The sequence below is a fragment of the Brassica rapa genome, chromosome A08 (genome assembly GCF_000309985.2).
Source record: "Brassica rapa cultivar Chiifu-401-42 chromosome A08, CAAS_Brap_v3.01, whole genome shotgun sequence".
NCBI classification, from domain to species: Eukaryota; Viridiplantae; Streptophyta; class Magnoliopsida; order Brassicales; family Brassicaceae; genus Brassica; species Brassica rapa.
Window position 1 is genome coordinate 5,151,901 of NC_024802.2, and position 25,407 is coordinate 5,177,307.

General features: G+C 35.3%; 3 protein-coding genes across 6 annotated transcripts in view; 1 reads left to right on the forward strand and 2 right to left on the reverse strand.

Moving 5' to 3' along the window:
* LOC103833097 overlaps nt 1-25,407 on the forward strand; it is a 1,138,500-nt gene that overhangs the window by 1,017,810 nt on the left and 95,283 nt on the right. The gene's annotated exons all lie outside the window — the stretch shown is intronic.
* LOC103833412 (protein NO VEIN) lies at nt 1,411-15,480 on the reverse strand. Its single transcript, XM_009109498.3, has 13 exons — nt 14,040-15,480; nt 13,606-13,943; nt 12,455-13,019; nt 12,194-12,301; nt 10,777-10,942; nt 8,810-10,494; nt 8,242-8,451; nt 5,777-8,017; nt 5,376-5,488; nt 4,459-4,855; nt 4,058-4,369; nt 3,554-3,811; nt 1,411-3,253 (listed from the first exon to the last, which is right to left on the reverse strand). Exons 1-13 carry the CDS (start codon nt 14,757-14,759, stop codon nt 2,225-2,227), a joined length of 8,142 nt encoding a protein of 2,713 aa, XP_009107746.1. The 5' UTR covers nt 14,760-15,480; the 3' UTR covers nt 1,411-2,224.
* LOC103833411 (probable pectate lyase 15) lies at nt 16,327-23,591 on the reverse strand. Its single transcript, XM_009109497.3, has 7 exons — nt 20,609-23,591; nt 20,363-20,422; nt 19,784-19,818; nt 19,366-19,414; nt 17,918-18,664; nt 17,709-17,847; nt 16,327-17,604 (listed from the first exon to the last, which is right to left on the reverse strand). The coding sequence occupies exons 1-7, from the start codon at nt 20,710-20,712 to the stop codon at nt 17,383-17,385; spliced, it is 1,356 nt and encodes a 451-aa protein (XP_009107745.1). The 5' UTR covers nt 20,713-23,591; the 3' UTR covers nt 16,327-17,382.

A 25,407-nucleotide genomic window follows, 5' to 3' on the forward strand; every position in this document is an offset into this window, starting at 1 on the left:
AAGAGTCAGACCCGACTTTGAGAGTGTGCCCATGGAGTAAATGCACAGGGCCCAACTTTTACTAATTTTCTTTAGAATTTAGGGCCCTAAATTTTTTAAACCATTACAAAACAGGACCTAATAATTTTAATGATTTTACTTTATTAAATAACATTTGTAAAAAAATTTGGACTAGCACTGGACCCTCAATCTCCATGAGACGGGCCTGCAAAGAGCAAATAAGCTATCTCATTGCCTTTATAACCTCGCCACAGTTGGCAATTCTCTAGCACGTTTCTCTTATCTATAGAAACAACTACCGGTTAATGTTTCATATAAAATAATCATAGGTAACAATCATATTTTTTGAATACTAAGGCCATTGTCTAATAGAAGCACTGAACAACTTTGCTAACACATGCGTTCATGTTAAGATAGCTTTATGATATAACCCTAATCACTGAATAATTTTGATATATTTGAACTTTTTTTTTTTTTACAAAATTGAGATAAATTTTAAATTTAGTTTCACGTTTTCAGACTAATTTTAATTAATTATCTATAAAAACAGCATTGAAAGACCATGTTGTCAACTACATAATACCAAATAAGAATATATACATAATACACAAAACCAAACTACATTACTCTTTTTAGTGTAGAATATGCGCTAAAAAAGATAGAATTTCATATTTCAAATATACGTCAAATAAAAAAATAAAGTTGTTAGAAATATACAAATTAAGTTAGTACAAAAATATTTACAGATTATGTTAAGAAAACTAAATACAAAATTAAAGTAAACATTTAACATAGACACAACAATCCGTGCGTAGCACGGACACGGACCTAGTATTTTTAACGTAAATTAAGATAGATTTTTCAAAGTTAAATACCCAATGGTCCAACAGAATTTAATATATTTTCGTATGAAAGAGGGTTAACACTTTTTTTTCTTTCTCTGATAGATTTAAATTAAGATAGGATGAGTTAATATGTGGGGTTTTGTCAAAGCTATGGAAGTAATTAATGTAGGTGTTTGTTGCTATCAGGAATTTAGTCTGTGTTTCAGTGAGAGAGAGGGTTATGTGTAAATGGGTTATTATTGGTGTAAGTTATGCATTTAATTATACAAATTAGATGATTAATTAAGGATGATAAAAAGACTAAAATACCAATAATGAGAATATTAGAGTAATTTGCAGTGGTTAAAATTGTAATATTTTACATGATATAACTGTATAATTAGTATAACTGTATAAATAATACAACTGGCACAATTGGTATAAATAATAAAATTAATTTTTAACATTAAAAAAAATGAATATGGGCCGGATTTGAGTTATATCGATTTGGGTCTGGTCGTACATGGTTGGGTTTGTAAATAATTTAAAGTTTTCAGGTTTTAGAGACATTTTGCTTATTTTCATGTTAGATTTAATTCAAAAAGATATTGAAATTGAAAGAGGTCTAAAATAGATTTTTTGATACCCAAGTGGGTCATTATAGCATTTGTTCTATTAACAATGGTTTGCTAACTATAGGTAGTTAGACATTTCGAGATTGTATGAATTCGTGCCCCTGCTGGGGTTATTTTTATTGGCTTCACTTGTCGCACAAGTTAAGTGGTTAATTGAACGAAGTTTTAAGAAAGAAAAGAATCGTTGACTTCAACGGCACGGACAACGAGTGTGCCAGGCTGGAGGTTTCTTATGCAAACTTTCTCGACAAATTTGATCCCAATCGAGTTAAAACAAGTGAGAACAATATGAGTTGTGTATTGAAAGCTTTGTACTATAAATAAGGAGGTTTGGAGAATGTTGTAAATATGTAATCCAAGTTGAGAGAGTTGAATCCTAAAAAGTCTCTCTAGTCCTTGTAATATCGTTGTGTATTTTTTTAATAAAATAAAATCCCCCTTTGTATTATAAATCATGGATATCATGACGGGTCTCTATGCACAAGTTCGACCATCGTAACAAAATCAACATTTGACCGTATCTAACCAAATTTACCTATCATCACTCTGCTTAACGCATTATTTTTTTCTTTTCCATCACTCACTCATCTTTATATCATTTCTCTTCGCATTTTTGTGAAAGAAAACACATTGATATATTTCTTGATAAACATCACTGATGGCTACAAAAATTAGAACCAAATGTGATGCTGTTTTGTATCTTTGCTACTAAGACAACCCACATCTTAAGTAAAATAAATGAAAAGAAAAGAATCTGATTCGAGTTTAAAACGAAACATTGACCTCGTTTCGCTTGTTAGGCATGAGAATTAACAACCGAAGATTACCTTCTTGGCATAACTTGACAGGGTTCCTATGCTGTGTGAGGATGGCATTGCTGTTTCCTAACAACACATGAGCAATTATGTAACTCTCTCCTTTCTCATTTGCAAATTGCCATTCTCTCACTGTCAAATTGAAATAATCTTTCCGTGAAGACACCGTCGCTTTCACCTCTACGTATTCTAGTTTACCACCTTCGTTTTCGATCAACAGGTCGTAAGGTAAACCGGTTTCGCTCTGCTCATTAACCCATCTGACCTTAGCCTCCTTGGGGTATGTTGCAGCAAAGTATCTGTAAGCGATTTCTTCTCCTTTCCTACCCGTCTGTTGCGCTTGCGCAGCCCAAGGTGTGCCCGTATGAAGTTGATCTCTTTCGCTGAAGTCTGCTGAGAAGGAATTGTTCCATCCATGAAGAAGGTTTGGATTGAGGTTGAAAGTAGCTTGATTCCCTGAGGTTGAGCCACTCTCCATATGCATAGAATATAATGGGTTTGGCTGGTGACTAGCTAGTGAACTTGTGCCTGCAGTATTATCATATCCAGCAACCAAGTTTGTATCGGCCGTCTGGATGGGTATTTGTTCCTTAAACGACTCCGCTACATCCTCTTCGCTGCTACTAACATGACCAGAGGCCAATTCTTGCTTAGAATCATCAACATGGAGCTCGCTAGAACCATGTCTTCTTTTGGAACTTGAAGGTAACCAGCTCAAGCTTATCCCAGCTTTCTTCTTGGCTTTAAGAGCAGATTTTAGGGACCAGATCTTTTCACCATCAGGAATCTTCTGAACTTTTTGACTGTTCACAATGAATGATTCCATTTGACCCTCGCTCAAACCAGATTCTGCCATTGTTTTGATCAAGTGAAGGAAATTTGCCAAATGCAGATCAGGAACCCCGTTGAAAAACAAACGAGACAGTTCCATGAACAAGGAATGGGAATCCAGACATGGTGTTGTGTACAGAGCTTTATCCTGAAGACAACAAAATCAAAACACAAACATGCAACTAATTCATCACCATTGCATCGTATCACACTGAAGTTGGTCAAAATATCAATATAACGAAGCACATGCTAATTTTCCAGATTTGGAAAAAGCAGTTGAGTATTACGAAATCACTGTTCCAGTCAAGAGGGTACGATAGAAGCAAAGATCTACTTGCAAATAAACAGAGAGGAGTTTCAAATAACCACAAAGACAATGTCACAGCCCTGTAATCCCCATATACACTGGATAAATTACTGCAAGAAACGATGGTGAAAGAAGACATACCTGCAAAAGAGAGCTACATTTGTACTCCTTTTTAGAGAAAATATCATACTGTGGTATGACATTCTTATAGCATAACTTCTGAACGACAAAGACTTGTAGGCGCTTGACTTGATAATATACAGTCTTTTTTGTTTGGGTATACTTCTCATGATGGAGAGTAAAAATATATCGCTGAGCATAAGGCAGAGACCAGTTCACAAGTGACACGGTTACACTGTTATCTTGCAAACCTTCATACTTTGCTTCGCGCTGTACCACCTGGAAAAAAATGTAAACATTCACAGAGTGAATTTGAGGTGACGCCATTGAAACTAGTGTTACACAAAATGTAAAGGCGACACATATACAAGTTCTACACTGGTAAACGTCTACACGACAAGAACGGTGGTTTTGGAGTAAGTTAAACACAATTCATGCCGTTTATATCAAATCCAATGTCCCTCAGACCCCCTCCTAGAAGTATGTAAATTCAATATATCATTGTGCAAGGTGAAGATTATTTACCTCAGAAATATTTGGAATGCCCAAGCTCTGCATCAGCACCGATACTTTTGTGTGAATCAGTTCTTTCTCTTCGTCAGTATTTTCCCCGAAGTAAATAAAATGAATATCCTTCTTTTTAAATCTCTTCTTTAACTTCTCATCATCACACCAACATACGAGACCGAACGAGGAGTGTAAGGAAATCCACTTATCACTTTCAGTAGGAAGCACAGTGTAGTCGACCTCTGAAAGTTTCTCTTTAAAGTGCACAACATCTTCGGCAGATTTACCAGATTTCAGGTCATCACTCCACTTCAGGAAAATTTTGAAGACCTAGACATGAACTTGACACTTTAGCAAAGAAGAATATAGATAGAAGATAAACAAGACGAGAGTGATTTATTTTGAAGTAAATAACTTACAGCCTTGGCAGCACATGAGGGTGACACATAATGTGCGAATTGCCCTAGAATTTTAAGGTACTCTTGAAAAGAAGGCGTCTCAGGTACTCCACACCCATTCACAAAAAAATCATGGAGACCTGGATAGATATTGCACAATGTTTTCCTACGCAATGATTCCACAACACCGCTGATCTGCGAACTGATCTCTTTTATCTCATCTAAAACGCCAGCAGAATCATTCCAGTAAACGTCATTATGTGACAAGAATATTCCAGATATCAGATCATTTTGCCTACTTCCATTTTGATTCGGGACAAACACAAAAGAGAGAGCATGGAGCTTTTCAGTAATTTTCTGCTTTGAATCAGCCATTTCATTCCACAAAAACTTGTAAAATCTGGTAACCTGAGAGATGCTGCAAAAGTAAAGACAGCGTTGTATACTGTTAGAAAATCCGCGACGACCTGGATGTCTCGCATCATCATCATGAGTTTTTGGTGTCACACAAAGGAGGTGGAAAAACAAACACTTGACTGGAAGAAGAATGTCGCAATAACATAGAAAACAAGAACAGCTCGTTCCAAAATACATAAAATGACAATTTATCTAAAGCCTATGGTCTCTACACATAAAAGGGTATTAAGAAAACTGTAGAACTCAGTTCTAATGCCATCAGACCTAATGTTCTTACCTAATGTTCTTAGTGCGGAGAAGGAATCAAAGCACCGCAAAATATCATGCACGACAGAGAACAGTAGTTTAAGAACTCCTTATTGGTAATGATGTCGAAAAAAAGTAACTTAAGATGACACTAGATGTAGTACTTAAGAATGTAGTTAGCATCAGAAAACTATTCCAGAAGAAATAAGAGGCAGTGCACAAAAAGACAAAAGCACAAACTTAAAATTATTTCATAACCGTAGGTAGAGTTGTACCTTGATTTGAAAGAGTCTCCACAGTGCACCCAAGTTTCTAGGATTTCCAGAGCATCATCGAGGGAAACTTTGGTCTTGAAACCAATATCATTAAGTAACTTGACACTCGTAACCTGTTCCACAATAACCCAAGTATAGATGACTAAAAGAAAGAAGGTTAAACAAAGAGATGAAAGAACTGCTCCGCTGGGAGGTCCATATGGTAGTAAACAATCCTAGCAAGGTTTAAGATATTAAAACAACACCCACATCTCTAAGTAAATTTCAAGACCTTCTATGTACTTTTTATAGGTCCATTAGAAAAGACTCACTCAAAAGCCAATTTATGCACTGCTTTCGGAACTAACAGTTGTAATAGCAAAAGCACGTTATAACATTAGTAAGACAAAGACGAAACCAACCTTCGGAACTGCATAGGGAGCATTCATGCCAAGTATTGACCGCACATCATCACAATCATGATAGAGGTCTTTCGCAAGATGCAACTTGTTGTCCATGCTTGAAACTATCCACTGAGAAACACAAATTGCCCTCATAAATGAAGATTCTGATGATTTGATGACACCATGCCTGCCCGAGTTATAGTTAACAGTTGTTTTGTCGTGGTAGCAATTATCCCACAGTCTATCAACGACTTCCAGAAGATACTTGCAACCTTCACGGCAATTACTTTTGTGCAGGAGAGACAAGAGATCAACGAGTTCCGGAGATTCCCAGTCTATAACAGCCAACCCGGGAGATAACAAGTTGGTATCATACTTTTCACAGCGTGAAACAGCGTAGAATTCAGCAATGCTCTTTTCAACTTGAACCACTTGAACAAAATCGGATATTCCAACCTCTTGAAAAAAACCCCGCCACTCCTTCATCCCGCATGCATAGAGCTTTGATGCTGGATGTTTCAAGTAGGTACCATCAACCACATGCCACAATATATCCAAGGTTTTGGTAAGCTTCTTCATGTTAACCTGGTTTCCAAATTCTTCACCGAAATGAATTGACGCCTCACCTAGCTGTTTTAACCCATAATCTGTCAATATCAGAGCTTTGCTTCTCAGCTCAGATATTATGTAATTCCTCTCGCTCTGACAAACATGGCAGCTGGATCGTAGATGTGTCATTACAAAACATAGGTAATCTACCATCAAACCCTCCGGTGTACCTCTATTCTTCGCCTCAAAGGCTGGTAATATATGCACTTTGATGATTTCATGTGCTGACAGCTTTTGAATGCCAATTACAGAAAGCATGTTTATGAGGTCATCTGCAGTGGATTTTTCACCAACAGAGGTCGCCAAGAGAAAGGAATGATCAACGGTTCGGAGATTTCCATATAACATAGGAAATGCTTCAAATACATCGCCAACGTCAGACCCCGATGTCTCATGGTGCAACCAGACTGCGCCTTCATCTAAAGAGGTGAACTTACCATTTGACAGGGGTATGAATGGGATCTTACGAAGGCTGTCCATAAGAGTCTTATCTATACCTAATTCTACATTACCATGCCCAGAAGAACGGGATACTATGTATAGTTCAGTAAGAAAAGACGATAACCATGCAAAGCCCATTGATTGCAAACAATCTTTCTTGTGACTCAATGAAGAAAGAATCTGCACTAAAGTCTTTGGTCCATAATCTTCAATGCCCAGTGCCCTTGACAGGGAATCTGACAAAACTATATCTTTGTCCAAAAAACCCAGAGCAAGATGCTCTTGGAGCAATCCATCGTTAAGAAGAACCCTTATCTTTTCATTCCAGTTTCTTAAAACCTTGCAAGGAGGAACCCATTGCTCACCATCTCCATCAAGCAGCAAGCAATTTGTTGTTCTCAATCTAGATATAATGGAACGAGGGAGAGAAGAAAAGAACCCATGCACTTCCCCAACGAGAGGTACAAGCTGCATGTATGAGGACACAGCTTTACCCAGATTCTGGTCGAAAGAAGGGAGACTGCAAAAATACCCTAGGGCACCGACAAACAAACCCGGAAATTCTGACAACAACCACTGGTTCCAAGGACTATCCTCATCAACATCCTCCCTTGACGATGTAAGAATGAAATCCCCTTGTAGAATAAATTTCAAACCATAAGTTCTTAGAGGAAGAAAAGCAAAAACGGGTTCTTGAATCATACAAGATCTGTAAGTTCCATCTTCTAGCATGTCAAGAGTAAATCCTATGGAAATCTCTGTTGTCTGAACGTCATCACGAAGATTAGCAGACTTTAATTTCTCTGATGCTACAAACCATGTCATGCTATTTTCCCCACATGAAACCTTTACGATATTTTTGCTCACCACCTCTTTCCTCATGACCAAGAGAGAATCGTCAAGCATGTTTCTGTATACTATGCACTGTAGGCGATGTAGGAAGAGTAATAAAGAAGGATGAAGGTCTGAAAACATAGGCTCAATGTGATTCACTGTTGTTATTTCGGAATCAAGGGCTCTGAAAGGAAGTGCAATGCAGGTGTTCCATTTTGCATCTTTCAGTTGTAAAGCACGGCCAGATAACATGCTGGTAAGTGATTCGACATCATGTGGAGGTACAACAGTCGGTAAAATGTATCCAATCTGACCCTCACTTATATCAAACTTGAAATGGAAACCATTTGAGTGGATCTCGGGAGCATCAGAAACCTGGAAGCGAAACCAAGCAAAAATATTATTAGTTATTTAAGAAAGAAATTGCTATAATCTTTCTATCACTTGGGGTTAGCGCTCATATACGTCTTTCAAGCTGACATTGTTTCTTAATAGCTATTCCCATGGCTAATCCTAACTCATTTAAGCTTGGGTTCCATAGTAGCATTCACATAAAGAACAAAATCATAATCTATACGATGAATTTTCTTTGCACATACCCGAAACACTGACTTGAAGCCAATTCCTTTCTTCCCTATGTATCCACCAGATCCTTTCTTTGTTGATCGACCAACATCACACAAGGCCTGAATGTTCTCAGGCATGAAACCACACTCGTTGTTTAATACAACAATCCCAGTCTTCTGAAGAATGAATGTGAGTGTGGGTTCCACATTTTCAGGGTACTTATTGTCATCAGCATTTTGAACCTGAAGCAACAATAGCAGGAAAGTAAGAGGATGAATAGTGATAAAGACAACAGCTAACAACCTGTGATATTATATATCTATTTTCTTCAACAGACGAGAACCAATAAAGTCCCTCCCAGGACAAACAAACATTTGACTACTCATTATCCCTCCCCCATTACAAGGATAACGATAACTGAAACATCTACCAGTTGACAGCATAATAGTACCGCCTAATTACTAATCATTTAGGGCAGGCTAGAACTCGATTATACGGTACACAATGCATAAGAATGTACCAATTGTGTATTAAAACAAACTCTCGATTAATATGCTTCTAAGAAGATGATGAACAAAGAAAGAAGGAAATAATACTCACGAGTTCAAGAATAAAGTGTGAATCCTGAGAATACAATTCCTGGGACAAACACTGAAGTGCTCTTCCTAACCGAGCATGTTGTTTCTGCAACATACTCGTCTCGACACCAGAAGAACTTGAATCCAGCCCAAACTCATCCCGTCTGATTAAATCAATAACTGAGGCTGGATTATCATGAAACTCAGGTGCAGTTTGGGTAAATGCCTCCCCAACAGAATCACATAAACCCCCAGCACCACCAAAAGTGTGACAAGATCCATGAGGTTCTTTATTATTTTCACACGGTGTCTCTGATACGATCATGCAGCTTTTGTCGGTATGAATTGGGTCCTCCAGTTCTTGAACAAAACCTTCGCCAGAATCTAAGTTGGACGAAGCATTTTCCACTATTGCAGAGTCTGGCACAGATGATGAGCAAAAATTACTGTAATCATTAATCCACTCAACAATGCCTAGCCGCAATCCGGCATCGTGCAGCATGATGCGCTGCTCTGTATGCTCGCAAGCAGACAAAACTCTTGTGGGAGCATCTTTAACAACAGAACGCAGTCCCGATAGCAAGACATCAACAGCTAAACAGCAAAACTCCCCAGGTAAATAGCCCAGACAATCAAGAAGAAATTTTGAGGCAGCATAGTCACTTTTACCCACTTTAGTTTTGTGTTCTCCAACTATCACTTTGTCCGAAGAAGCACTGAACTGTACTGGCCCGCGCACGTTCCCAAGAGAATTCCTACCATCTAGATCCATCTCCTTGGAATGGTTATCTACAAATACTTCAAATGCACGTTTTGCGTAGCATTTTAGAAGGGAAAATGGTAGATGTGTTCGTCCATTCAATGATATCAACGACAATAACTGCGCAGAAGTACGGTAAGCAGACCCTTGAAGAGCAGCCTCTAAGAATGAATCTGCTGTTGCAGAAGGATCTGTGCGGATAATCTTACCATCCTTTGTCACTAGACACAGCAGATCTTTTGAATTAATCTCATTCAAACACCCCATAAGAGGACCAGCGTATGGAGCAAACTTAAGATCCCAGTGGCACCATGAATTTAAGTCTGACAAAAACGGAGCTCTAAGCAGAACATCTAAAATCTCTTTGGATGAAACAGCATTCAGTGGGCTGCTTCCCGAGTCAGCAGTATTTCCCACTGTCAGGGATTCTTCTAAATGCTTACTGGTCAAAGATTTTTCAGCTCCAAGCAATGTTGAAGAAAAGAGGAGACATTTAGAACCAGATTTGTTCTTGTAGCTACTGATGATTTCAGTGAAAATTTCCTCTGAATCTTTTCCTACAACCTCGAGAGAAACTGTTGGAAATTGTTCTGCAAGCAGTCGAGCCACCATCTGTCTAGATATTTCATTGCCACCAGCAAATTCAGAAGCCTGCGATAGCAATTGAGTCAACAGCTTCTCATTTACGTGGACCTCCAGAGGATACTCTTCCCGTAATTCTCTGGCTAGAAACCTTCGAAGTTGTGTTGGTAGCAGTAGCATGTGTTTTTCCAAGAAAGTGGAAAAACCACCCCAACCAAGAGACTCAAAATCCGGTACTTGAAACTGCTCTGCCAACAAAACCTGGCAAGTCTGTAGCTTCCTAAAGATACTGATGAGCTTCTCTCCAGAAAAATCATGCTCAAAATGCAAGGAAAGCCTTCTGATAATTTCTTCAGCAGTATTACCTAATAGATAAAATTGATCAGATTGCAAATTGCAATAGAAATGACAAGCACAAAAAAACTGCCACCGTGCCACAGAAGCTTATTAGATAAAGTATTCCAGGAAACAGTTCCCATTTCGATTATAGTTGAATTATGTAGTATTTGAATTGCTCGAATAAAGTACATATCATGATGCTACAGTGGTGATTGACCAGACAATTTGAATAAGATATAAAGCAAATAACTAACCAAAATTCAACAAGCACAGAGTAGTACTGATATAGAGAACAAAAATATACTCACTTTGTTTTGGAAGCATAACATGCTGAGTTTTGTTTAACTCATTGTCTTCACTTGGCTTAATATCATCTACCTGATTTCCTGTGCATGGATTAGTAGTATCACTTTGGCTCGCTAATTGCAAAGTATCATATATACTATCACACGTTCCACGTCTCATTGAGGTTACCTGCAAATGCAGCACAAGAGAAATAAAAAATTAAAGAAGAAAAAACATCAGTAGATTTCTTAGTTTAAGATGAAATAACATTTGATGAACGCTTCCAGAGGAAGTTAACTTTCATTTGAACAGATTATGTTTTCCACATCACGATAAGCAGACAAAAAAAAAACTGAACAAGCTGATTTTGATTTAGAAGACACAGGTAAAACATCTATATTGTTCCAGAAACATCTATAACATCTACTGTTCAAAAACTAACATGAATCAAGCTACAGAGAAAGATAAAAGTCAATCTACAGAAAACAAGCGCACTCTTAAGCTAAACAAGATGGACTTACTTCAATTTTCTAAAATGATTTTGTACATGTGAAAGATTTTGCACTCATAAGGGTACAAATGACTAAGAAATCCCATAGAACAACTCCTCCATAAAAGGGTACAAATTATATTACTACTTAACTGCGGCAAACATCTGCAACTTTTTCCTTGAGCAAAAACAAAACTAAATGATCAAAATCAAGAGAAAAAACGACATATTATCCCGGAAACAGATTCCCCTGCACCTAAAAGTTTTTTTTCACCAGTGCAGTTTTACTTTCTTCTGATTATTACAGTAGGGAAAATCTGATTGCCAGAAAGAAACAAAGACATCTGAAGAAAGACAATCCAAAAAACTCTGGAACACAAAACAAGAAGCTTTTTGCATGAAAGAAAGTGAAGCAGCTAACAAAAAAAAATGCCATAATCTCCCTGTCAAATTCCGGCGTATAAAAAGGACAACCAGATTTACGTTATATATATTCCCTAATTGATATTTCAAAAGAAAATCTGCAACCTCAGCTGCTGGAAGCTTTCCATTATTTAATTAAAGAAAATATGGAGACAAAGGGGCGCTAGTTTATCAACAGAGTAGTATTTTTATCCTGTTACAGCCTGCCTCAGTGACATTGTGATGTGCACATGCAGAATCAAAGAGCAAAGCTGAACTAGGGAAGTTTTTACATTTGCCAAACTCTAATCCAAGACCTTGCAACTGGGTGCTAAGTCTCAGACTCGAGCAAAGACGTTTGAACCACACAAATATGAGCACGAAAACCAAAACAACAGCTTTAAACCAAGTAGAAGAAGTTTCCCTCATAAAGGTAATTTCAGAAATAAAATTAGACTGAACTAATTAAAGCATAGGAAACGATGAAGGGCACCTCAGGAAATAACACAAACGAAAATGCAAAAATTCAAAGTAATATGAACACTCACAGCGACATTTAGTAATCCAACAAATGGAAATGATGACATTGCTTTAGCTCTTTCATTTCGTACTTCAGAGCCCCCCAAGTGGTAAAAAGACAGCATTTTCTCAACAACCTACAAAAATAAAAGAGAGTATTAGGAAATATAAAACATGCAGCCTCACAGCTTCTTGCTTGAACTAATTCTCTTTCAGATTCAAGCAAAAAGATGTCTCTTATATATGATTCAAACAGTCATACAATCTCGATATACCGAACACGAACTTACAGTTGAAGTGCTTAGCTCTTTGCAGGGGTCCTTCCAAATCGATATGAACTTTCTCAAAGCCCCTTCGTCAAGTGTGAAGTCAGCCTCATCGACACCGAAAATCTTCTTATCATCAGAATAATCTGCTGATTTAGGTATCTCTCGTTTCGCATTTTCTCTTAGCAATTTGGTGGGGCGTCTCCTAAGCGATTTGGACGAATTGGATTTTCCATGACTAGGATTGTCATCCTTCCTTTTCTTATCGGAGCCCCCAAGCCGCTTCATCTCTTCCGCAACAGATGGATATGGACAACTACTGGTATGATCAGAAGTCTTAAGATTTTGAAGCTCATAATCAACACTATCGTTGTCTTCTGAGCTTGATGAATCAAATCGTGTATGCTTGCCACAATAATCCTTATGCTGTAAAGCAAATGATTCCGCGCGCTCAGAGATGGTAAGGGATTTAACTTTCGGTTGTTTCTTTGATGAGGGGATGTTATGCTTCTGGTGCAGCTCAGTCAGTAAGATTTTCAACGTTTCACCTTCTTTTCTCTTAGCGTCTTGAATGTAAGATACATGCATCCTATAAAAATGCATTAATCACATAATCAGCTAACGCAATTCATATGAAAGCGTCTGGTAATGCGTCTTAGAAAAGCAGATTCATCATTGAAAAGCCAATACGAAAACATCTGCAACCAATTCATACAATAGAACTCTGAAAAGACATCTGCTGCGGTAACAAAGATGTGAAAAAAGAATATAAACATGAAATGGAATCAAATCAATAGCAAATTTTGCAATAAAGATAAAGAATTGGATGTAAAACTTATATGTGCAAACTCCATTCAAATGACTAGTCAGCAAATTTCTAAAACTATACATGAACATGCAGATAAGACTCATTTCTTTCTAAATAACAATGACATATCAAACGGAGCACATCACTGATGTTCCAGCACTCAACCTATTACTAGATACTTATTCACCACTTAAAGTGAATGAAATCAAAAGCCAAGTAACAAAAGTTCAATACTCTCGAATAAATTACTAGATTTGGGGAAGGAGTAAATTTTTAAATAAACCTTAATACCTGACCATACTATCAAACTAATTAAACTCCTAAGCAAGTTTAGATAATTCAATTAAAAAAAGGGACAAAATCATACCGTAAGCTCTGAATACGCACACCAAGGTTTTCTTTGCTTGCAACTGATTTTTTAGTAGCAACGAAATTAAGGAACTCATCGACCTTGACATCATTTGTAATATAAGTGTAGAGATAGGTATCAAGAAATGATATTATCTCCTCAGTAGTGATCTGAACGGGTCCAGTAGAGCTGGAAATGGATGGAAAATAGAGCAAGACTAGTGAATGCTGCAGCAAAGGTCCCAATTCCAGATCATCGAAAGAATCAACAAACTCGTTTCGACATATTGCCATCTCCAAATCATACAGTGTCACAATTCTTCTAGCCCCAACATAGCAATGAATAAATGCATTAACCTACAAGACATCGAGAAACGCACGCACATAAAAGGCTAAACCTTTGCCCTTTACATCACACACACTTGCTATAAAAAACAACATCGCCAAGCTTACCTTGCCTTCGAGGGCCATAAGTTGGCGAAGAGAAGGAACATCTTGCATCTGCACCCCTAATGTACGCCAAGAATCAGCTTGAAGTTGTTCTAGAACCGATCTCGAGACTCTAGTAGAAGAAACGCTCTCTCCAGCAGCAATCACTGCCTTACGCGTCTCGTTGACAGCCTTATCAATCCGCATGACTTCTACTTTCCGTTTCGGCTGTTTCGAGGAAGGCTTCTCCGAAGAAGAAGCGGTCCCTCTTCGAGAACCACCACTATCATCAGCGACTACAGTAGCAGGAATCGGTAGAGATTTTGGGACCTCTTTATCAGTCCCCTCTTTGCGCCTTCGTTTCGAGGAAGGGCGCTCGGTTGCGATTGCTCCTCCACGTTCCTGAGAGGCACTGATGTCGTTGCTAGACGGCGGAGGCTGGGGAGGGAGGGCGAAGCTCGGTACATGGGATTGAAGGAAGACATTCGCGCCGCCACCGCCGAATTGGGGATGGTGGAAATTGAGATTCTGGAAATTAGGGTTTCCGAAGGAGAAGTCGGGGAAGTTAGGGCGGTAGTAGCTCGTCGGAAACTGAGGCAGGGGGTATCTGATAGGCTGTTGTTGGAGACTGAAACTGGGAAACACAGGATTCGAAGGTTGAGGAAGATAACCACCGTTTCCCCTGCCGCTTCCACCGTTGCCGGAGGAGCCCTGGGACCACGAGCCGTCGCGATTCCCTTGCATTCGTCGGCGAGGGAATAGCTACGAGTTGGAAAAGAGAAGAAAAGGCGACAGTTAGGGTTTAACGGCTTCTGAGTTGGGTCTATATAAATAAATACAAGTCCCTCTCTGTTCGATTCAGAGGGTTAAAGAAAGTTGGTTTAGGATGAATCGTACCGGTTTAATCTATTTTTCCAAACCGGATTTGGATTATGGAGCAGGTATTTAAAAAAAAAACAATTGACCTACTTTCGTGTTCAGGTAAAAACGAGCATGAGTGAATTACGGGATATTACCAAAATTAGGGTGTCCAATCCGACTCCCGTCTAATGTGATTTGTATGGTACGATTGTGGTTTCAGTTTGTATTCAATTTTTTTAATGTGCACAAATTAATTCATCATTTTAATCATCCTCTATATATTAATAGTGAAACATTTAAAAAGTTGTAACACGTAGTTTATAATAATTACAAAAAATAACAATGATGAGTTGTAATTTAATTAAAATGTCAATTAATCTTACGTGGCAGGTTAAGAATCAACTGAAAAAAATGTTGGTTCAAATTTTAATTACTATGAAACATTATATTAATCCAAAATATAAGAAATGTGTATTTTTTTCCTTAAATAAAAACTACGGAGTTATCTAATATGATTAACATATATATGAAAATTAATGATTATGAATAATAAAGATTTGATAACAATTTTTGCATCATTCCTCATTTTTGTTTAATTTTATATTATTAAAAGAAATTAAACAATCACATTAACCATATAATAAAAAATTAGATTTTTTTTTCTTATATGTCATATTTTGAATTTTTTTAAATGATTTTAAATTACAAAAAATGTTAAAAATCCCTTTAAAAATTTTGTGATCAATGGCATAATTTGTTTTGTTATAATAAGATATAAATGATCATACAATCGTATTAATATGAATTTTTATTTAATAATATTTATATTAAATAATATATATTAATATCGTTTAAATTAAACTATATACCATTTAAAAATACATAAATATGTTAATTTTGAAATTTGCATTGAAATAGTATTGAGATCTTAATATTTTAATTTTAAAATTTGCATCGGAAAACACCACATCGAAAATTTTGAGATTAATGGTTTAAATTTTTTGTTACATTAAATATACAAATGTTAATAAAATCATATGAGTAGAAAGTCTCAATAATTAATACATATTAAAATATACAATATATTTATGTCAATATCTTTGAAAATATATAATTATATACCATATAAAATAAATAAAATAATTATTTTGATTTACAGCTGAACCTCTATAAATTAATACTCGATAAATGCTTGGGAATCGCTACTATGCAAGGATCCTATTATTGTCACAAGTTTGTAGACATTATAGAAGAGGATCCTTGGAGCTTTTGGATGCCTTCTTTGCTTTGCAAGGACCATCCAATTCCTCCGTCCTCGTTCAATTTTCTTCCAAGACGCATCCACTAAACAATAATACAGGGCAGATCAGGGCATTATATCAAAAATTGAGAGTGGTTGCCTATCATTTTCTCCAGCTTTTGAAGATTCTTATTCTGTTTTCTAAGCTCCTTTTTTTTTTTTTTATTCTCAGTTACAAGTAGAAAGCATGGGTTGTAAGGCATCGTTTTGTAGTGCCATTCTTGTTGTTAATCTATTTTAAGCTCTCTTTGGGATATCAGTTAATCTTAGTGAAAAAGGAAACCAAGGATAATACGGCCTTGTTCGGTAATATCGTTCATGTGGTTCATCAAAAAATTCTTAGACTGTGAGACTTGAATGAATCTCAGAATATTAGAAGGATGGCAAATTAAATTAGCTGTTTCACATGAGTTACAACAATGTATTTATGAGAAAACAACTAGTCTCGTGGTGGAAGAGGTTAGAAAATGGATCTGAAAAGAGCATAAATTCTCAACTTGTAACGTGCAGAGCAAGGAACAGAACCAATTAACCTCTCAACTCTAAGAGAGGAAAAAGAAAGAACTGTCTATGGGTTTGGTATCACATCATACGTTATTGTAACTTCTTTTTATTTACCCACCTTCAACTATTTTGTGGATTCATTCCCTATATATTTGAATATTTAACAAGTGTTTTGCTTTAGAAGTTGGGGGTGGTAAAAATCAAAATCAATTATAACACATCCAATTAAATGAAACAATCATGCAGAGCAACACAAACCAATAAACGTAAACGACCAAGGACACTGCAATCAAATCAAGAAAAGCCTTTTAATCGTCTTTTGTTACAAATTTTGCTTTAGTATGATCACTAACTTGAAAGAGAAACCCCAAAAAGACTCTAGAACTCAAGGGAGTGAGATCCATTAAAACCACAGGGACCTTAACAACTCCAAAACCAAAACCCATAAGAGACATGTAGTCTAAAAAGGAAAGAAACCTTTTGAACAACGCTTCTGTGCTTGCTCCTCTTTGTATTCCCAACCTTTTGTAGAAGAAGAAGAAGCAAGCCGAGGTTGACAAATTTCTACCACCAGGAAGAAAACAAAGTGGGATATGACCTGACCCAAAACGAAACGAGAAAGAAGAAGAGCGCTACTACTACTATGTTTGTATTCACTTTCCAGAATTATGGGACTATGGTGGTACTGAGAGACAGAGGGAACTAGCAAGGCCTGCCTTTGCGGCAACCTAGTGCTCCTGCAGTAGAGGTTATAGTACGGACCATTGATGATGGTTTAGCTGCTAAGCTTGAGGCTCGTCCATAGCTAGCTGAAGTTCCTGCTCCTGATGCCCTGAAGAATGCTCCATTCAGTAGAAGATCTCCTTCCGACCTCCAGTTCCACTTCTTCCAGTCACTTGCATCCGTCCCTACTCTTTTCGTTACCTGTTAGTACACATTTTAATATGGTATAAGGAGAACTATACATCACACTACAACACCTTTACTCTGTTTCAGCAAAAACAAAGGGTTTTTTAAAGAAATTGAACCTCCTTGGCGAAACGATCCATAGGAGCAGCATATCTGTTTCCTTGACTGTTGATGGTTGGCTCTGCACTCCCACCAATGGCATACATCTCCCAGTGTGTGTAGTCGTTGTTAACCACATGGAAATACCCATGTCTGCACCTGAAGTTACACAACCAATTTCTACTATATCAGAACAGGTGAGTCTAAGAAGCTGTAGATTACTACTTACCTTGGCATTCTCTGAACCAGTCCTTTTCCAAAATGGTTGTAAGCAATGGTCACTTGCATCAGCTTGTCTTTTGTGTACGAATCACTGTGGCCTAGCAACATCACCTCATTGTGGTGTGTAAAGTGGTTATTGGATACGGTAATAGCAGTGGAACCCATGACAGCGTCAACAAGGCCATCAGCACAGTGAGAGAGAGAGTTATGATCAATCCAGATATGAGAGGATCCAAAGATAGAGACTGCATCGCCATCAGCCATTGTCCTCCAACCAAAATGAGATGGGGAGCTTCTAACCATTGCGTTTCCAGTAGGTTTGCAGTCATGAATGTGAAGACCATGAATGATAACATTGGTGATAAACTGGATAGTGATGCAAGCACCATTGGCTATATGGACATTGGAGCCACGAGCATCAATGGTCTTGAAACTGTTCATAATCAGCTCCTGCTTCAGCTCAATCACCATGTCTCTCTTGAACACGATCCACAGAGGCTCCTCCTGGATAACAGCGTGGCGTAGAGTTCCTGGTTTGGGGTTAATAACGTCATCATCAGTGGGGTCAGTGACAATGTAGAAGCGTCCATCACGACCACCAATTGCGTTGCGTCCAAAACCAATCCCACAATCGGCGAGTCGCTTACGGTTCTTATGCCAGTTAGGGTCACAACGCCAGCAGTCATCGATTGGATTACCGGTTCCACAAGAGAAGAATCCTAGCTTCCTCCTTGCTGTCTTGTTATGTTCACTCCTGAAATATCAAAACTTTGATATATCAATCACAACAAATCGAATTGAAAGCTAGGACCTTTTTTTACCCAAAATTGACAGGCTGGTAGCATATTTCAGCCGCCGTTATGTTTGTGCTTACTACTTAAATAATTTTGGTTGGTTTATAAATGTCTAAAAGTGGTTGCCCAGTAAAAAAAATTGAAACTTTTTTGTCCTATTAATGTTCAGCTGGTGAAAAACCAGACCGTAAAATTCAAAGATGATAAATGCCACAAAAAGACGGGAGAAGCAGTTGCCAATTGCCCCAAATGGAATTAACTGAAGACAAAGAGTTACTACTAAACAATACAAATGTCCGTGCGAACTCTGACAATACGAGAGGGCGTGGTGAAACGACAATGTGTCAGTTTTATGCAAGCGATGGTTTCATTTATGTTCCTCTATCTACAAGGTCAAGTACAAATTATTTAAATAGAGAAAGAAAAAGGACATAAGTTTTCTTACGCATGAAAATAAAATTAAATAAAACTTCTACAAAATATTTTTATTTAATACTCTTCAACGGACATAAGTTTGTTTGCTTCTAGGTTCTCTCTAGTTAAGTAAGGTGTGTACTTGTCGTATGAAATGCAATTTACAGAGAATGAGACATGCTTTATTCTCGAGAAAACGAGAATTAATGCATTGACACAAGAGAGAGAGAGAGAGAGAGAAACTGACATCTGAACAAGCGAAGCGACTTCATCAGCGACCCTATCTGGATCACTAAGGTCATCTCCAACCCAACTCCAAAACACTATTTTAGTGTGATTTTGACACTAAAATCTTCTCCAACCAAACTGCAAAAATCACACCATTTTAGTGTCACACTATAATTTTACACCAAATTTGGTGTGACACTATTCACCACACTATAACACTATTCACTCCACTAAAATACTATTCACTTATTTTATTAATAAATTGTACAATTAAATAAATAACAAATAAAAAATTAAATACATATAATATTATAAAATAACTTTTAGTGTGAAGTTTAGTGTTGTGGTTGGAGAAGAACATTTTTTTTGTGTTGAAACTACACCAAAATAGTGTAGTTTTGACATTAAAATAGTGTTATGGGTTGGAGATGCTCTAACCGCGTGTTGTTCATTCAACTCCACACCTTTAACCCTGCACAAATGACGCGACCAACCATAAACTTTAATTATTAACCAACCAAAATATATTTTAAAAAATTCATCACTTCTTGACACGTGTCACATCTGAACGCAAGTAAAAAACTGATATATATGTACACGCGAGAGTAGAGCAGAAACGGGCTCAGAAAAAGGACTGAAAGAAACTGACGATTTTTTAAAAATGGACTAATTTACCCTTATGAGAAACCGTACATATTTAACTTTATCATCACCGATAAGTATTTACTGAGGTGGAATATATGATAGTAAATAATTATAAAACTCTAGACTAGAGAAACAGAGCATGTGCGGCGATGAATGCATAAAAGCGGTAAAAGAAACGGTTAACGGATCCTCGGATCCTTAAACAAATAAACGGCTAGGATTCTTAGTTAATTGTCCACTTTTTGTAATTATATAAAAAAGCAAACAAAAAGGTTAAACCTAGTAGCGGTTAAGCGCGTTTCATGTTTCTCGGAGCGGCGGCAAAAGAAAATAAAAAAAATAAGAATTTGAGTTTTGTTTCCCTCTTTTACCTTTTCGCAGCCATTGTCGAGTTGTTCTTTGCGCTCCGCAGCTCCTCTGTTTTCAGCTTCCTGAAAAAAAAACAGAGCATGAGCGAAGACTCACAACACATCACTAAAACAATGAAAAGTCTGCTGCAGATTGCTTAAAATAGGGCACAAATCCATGAAAAATCAAAAAAGCGTTGAAGATAATAGACAATGCAGATTAAACAGAGCCTTAAAATCATGGTGACGAAAAGTTACAGAGAGAGAGACCTGGAGCTAGGGATTTCAAGCTTCCGGAAAATCGTTGCGGTGAGAGCTAAGAGGACGATGACGGCCAAGCAAACAGAGGTCAGTTTCTGAGAAGGCGACGCCATTAGAGAAGCTTCTTTCTTCTCTGTAGGGATTTTTCTCGGAAAATAAAAGTAGCGAGAGGAGAGAGAGAGGAGTGGAAGATTAGTGCACAAGCTCCAAGGTAACCGTCTCCGTTATATATATACGCAAATATGAAACGTTAACCTTGCCGTTAGTATATAAACGCCGCTACTTAACCAGCAGTGAAGTTTGCTACTTTTTTTATCTTTTCAAATACTCATTATTTAAACTATTAAATCAACGTTTTCACAATTTTCACCGTCGGTGTCTCTACTTTTACTGTTCACCGTTTAATCGCTCAATTCTAACGCCGTAACTCTTAACCAAGCTCTCATAACTGCTGTAACCGCCTCATGTCTCATGTTCATATTCTTAACTAATGATAATCATTATTTAAATTCGTTATTAAGAATAACGATCGACATTACATTTCGGCATCATCAGATGTTATTTACGCTCTCACTAACTTCGGTTGGGTTAGCTAGCGTTTATTTATTTATTTTTTAAACTTCGGTTGGGTCTCCTAATCGAATCATTGCTATTTTGATAGTTCAGATCAATTCTGTAGGTGCGCCAAAAAAAAAGATAAACTCTGTAGTGTACGTAAAACTGTAAATTAATTTTGGATAAAAGGTGGAAAACCATGATTACTGTTCCACTTGTACAAAGGAATTAAAGATATTGGTGTGCGTGATAATCAAATTTAATAAACTCAAAATTTCCAAGGTATCTTAATTCTTAAAGGTGTAGTGTGACAGTTTATGGAATAAATGTCTTACACCTTTGTTATAGGTTTATATGTGTTTTAAAAACTAAATTCGAATTCTGCAGAAATAACATTGATTGTTTAACATTGCTTTATACTACTCCCTCCATTTCGTAAAATTACATAGAGAAAATTTTTGTTTCAAAAAGATCAATTTGTTACATTTTCAATGCATAGTTTATTAACTAAATGTAAACTTCAAAAAACTTAATTGTACTTATTGAATTTTTATTGGCTTAAAATTATGGAAAAAATAATTACAAAAAATTATGTAAATTATATATATTTTATTAAAATGTATGAAAAATCTAAAATATGTAATATTTTAAAATAAATGAAATACTAAATACATGATGTTCTACACCATAGGACATTTTTTTTTTTTTTGTCGTCTATCCATTTAAGCTAGATCAAGTGCCATAGGACATTCTAAAAATTGTATAGAATGAATTATATATCTCACATATAATTTGGGGCTCCATCAGTGGCGGATGGAGAGCATCATTTTATTGGGGGCATATGTAAAATTGGCAATGGATTAGAAGTACATTTTCTAAAAACAATGGGGGCATATTGAACTTATTCAATGATTTTATATGAAATTTTGAAAAGTTGTTGGGGGCAGATTTCCCCCTCTCACACAATGTGGCTCCACCATTGGGTTCTATATAATATTTTAAGTAAAATAGAAATAAACACATAAGGTCATTTCCAATCCAATTCGAAAACACTATTTTATTGTAACTTTTACACTATTTTGGTGTTGTTGGTGTGAAATTATAGTGTTGCACTAAAATAGTGTAATTTTTAATGTTGGGTTAGAGAAGTTTAGTGTGAAAATCTCACTAAAATAGTGTTTTGGAGTTAGGTTAGAGATGAAAAAAAATTTAGTGTTGAAATCACACTAAACTAGTGTAGTCTTAACACTATAATAGTATGTTAGTTGGAGATACTGTAAGAGAAGTATATGTGTTTACCAAAAAGGTTAAACATAACGAAATTAACTAACGAAATTAACGAATTGTTTGATTGGTTAATGAGATTAACAAAATTATCTAACGAAATTAACGAATCAATGAGTTTGGGAGTGTCATGTCATTAAACATTAACATTAACTATTGTTTGATTAGCTAATGGGATTAACCAAAATCTATACCAATAAAAGGAAACTTTTGAGGTTCCATAGAGCGTCCACATCAGCAAAAAAGTTTCTCTCAAAAGTGACACGTGACATGAAATATAGTTTAGATTTTAATATTACAAATTTTTGAAAATTATAAATAATATGTAATTATACAACATAAAAAATAGAAAAACTACATTAAACATATGTAAGATTACCATTTTTCACTTAAAAAAGACGGTTTATTTCCATAATGTAACATTACCGTTTTATAAAAAAAAACAAAAAACATTATATATAATTTCGAAAAAAGCTTCTCCCGAAAAATGACACGTGGCATAAAATATAGTTTACATTTTAATATTACTAATTTTTGAAAATTATAAATAATATGTAAACATACAACATAAAAAAAGGAAAAACCGGTTGTGTATTATGTGGCGAGAGGGATGAGACCCGTGATCATCTTTTCTTCGCTTGTCCTTATTCTTTCACAGTGTGGGACAAGCTAGTAAACCGGTTGAGTGAAGATATGACTGATCCAGACTGGATGGCCACGCTTCAGTATGTCAGCGGCAACTCACTTCAGCTCTTGGACATGATTTTGCTCAAAATGGCGTTCCAGACATGCGTCTATCACTTGTGGAAGGAAAGAAATGGGAGGAGGCATCACACTGGTTTTCGGACAGTAGATCAACTGATCAGGATCATTGATAAACACAGTACGGAACAGGATTACTTCGCTCCGATACAAGGCTGGCCATAAGCTCGAAGGTTTAATGCGACGTTGGTTTGAAGTTACAGCCTAAGTTTTTTTGATAATTCTTTTTAGATTTGTATATCCTTTTCTATAGTTTTCTCCTATAGCTTGTAAAGCTCTATTCTTTCTATTTTGATCAATAAATTTCACATTTCATCAAAAAAAAGAGGAAAAACTACATTAAACATACGTAAGATTACAAATTTTCACTTAAAAAAAGATGGCTTATTTCCATAATGTAACATACCGTTTTATAAAAAAAACAAAAAACATGATATATAAGTTCGAAAATAATAAATATATGTAAACATACAACATAAAAAAATGGAAATACTACATTAAACATATGTAAGATTACCATTTTACATTTTTATTTTTAAAAAATAATATGTAAACATACAACATAAAAAATGGAAAACTACATTAAACATATGTAAGATTACCATTTTTCACTAAAAAAAGACGGTTTATCTCCATAATGTAACATTATTATTTTGTTAAAAAAAGCATTATATATAATTTCGAAAATAATAAATAATATGTATACATACAACATAAAAAAAATGGAAATACTACATTAAACATATGTAAGATTACCATTTTACATTTAAAAATAACAATAATATGTAAACATACAACATAAAAAAAAGGAAAAACTACATTAAACATATATAAGATTACCATTTTTCACTAAAAAAAATGGCTTATCTCCATAATGTAAATTACCATTTTATAAAAAATAAAAAAAACATAAATATAACTATTTGACTATTTGTCCAAGTTCTTCTATTAAACATTGCCATTTTACATTAAAAATGGAAAAAATACATTAAGATTTTAACATCTATCTTAAAATATAAAATATAGCATAAAAAATAGAAAAACTACATTAAACATATGTAAGTTTACCATTTTTCACTTTAAAAAAGACGGCTTATTTCCATAATGTAACATTACCGTTTTATAAAAAAAAAATTATATATAATTTCGAAAAAAGCTTCTCCCGAAAAATGACACGTGGCATAAAATATAGTTGACATTTTAATATTACTAATTTTCGAAAATTATAAATAATATGTAAACATACAACATAAAAAATGGAAAAACTACATTAAACATATGTAAGATTACCATTTTTTACTTAAAAAAAAGATGGCATATTTCCATAATGTAACATTACCGTTTTATAAAAAAAACAAAAAACATTATATATAAGTTCGAAAATAATAAATATATGTAAACATACAACATAAAAATAGAAATACTACATTAAACATATGTAAGATTACCATTTTACATTTTTATTTTAAAAAATAATATGTAAACATACAACATAAAAAATGGAAAAAAAATGGAAAACTACATTAAATATATGTAAGATTACCATTTTTCACTAAAAAAAAGACGGTTTATCTCCTTAATGTAACATTATTATTTTGTAACAAAAAGCATTATATACAGTTTCGAAAATAATAAATAATATGTATACATACAACATAAAAAAATGGAAATACTACATTAAACATATGTAAGATTACCATTTTATATTTAAAAATAACAATAATATGTAAACATACAGCATAAAAAAAAAGGAAAAACTACATTAAACATATGTAAGATTACCATTTTTCACTAAAAAAACGGCTTATCTCCATAATGTAACATTACCATTTTATAAAAAAGAAAAAAAACATAAATATAACTATTTGACTATTTGTCCAAGTTCTTCTATTAAGCATTGCCGTTTACATTAAAAATGGAAAAATACATTAAGATTTAAACATCTATCTTAAAATATAAAATATAGACATTAACTAAATATAAAGTATACTAAAGCGAAATACGCAATATATAGAAAAATAAATAATAAGTAAATATTATAAATATACGAATTATATATACAATAATAAGTAAACGCACAATTTTAAAAAAATGGAAAGAGTACTTTAAATATTAAACATCTATCTTAAAATGTAAAATATAGATATTAAGTAAATATAAAGTATAAGAAAAAGAAATACACAACTTAAAAACAATGGAAAAAGTAT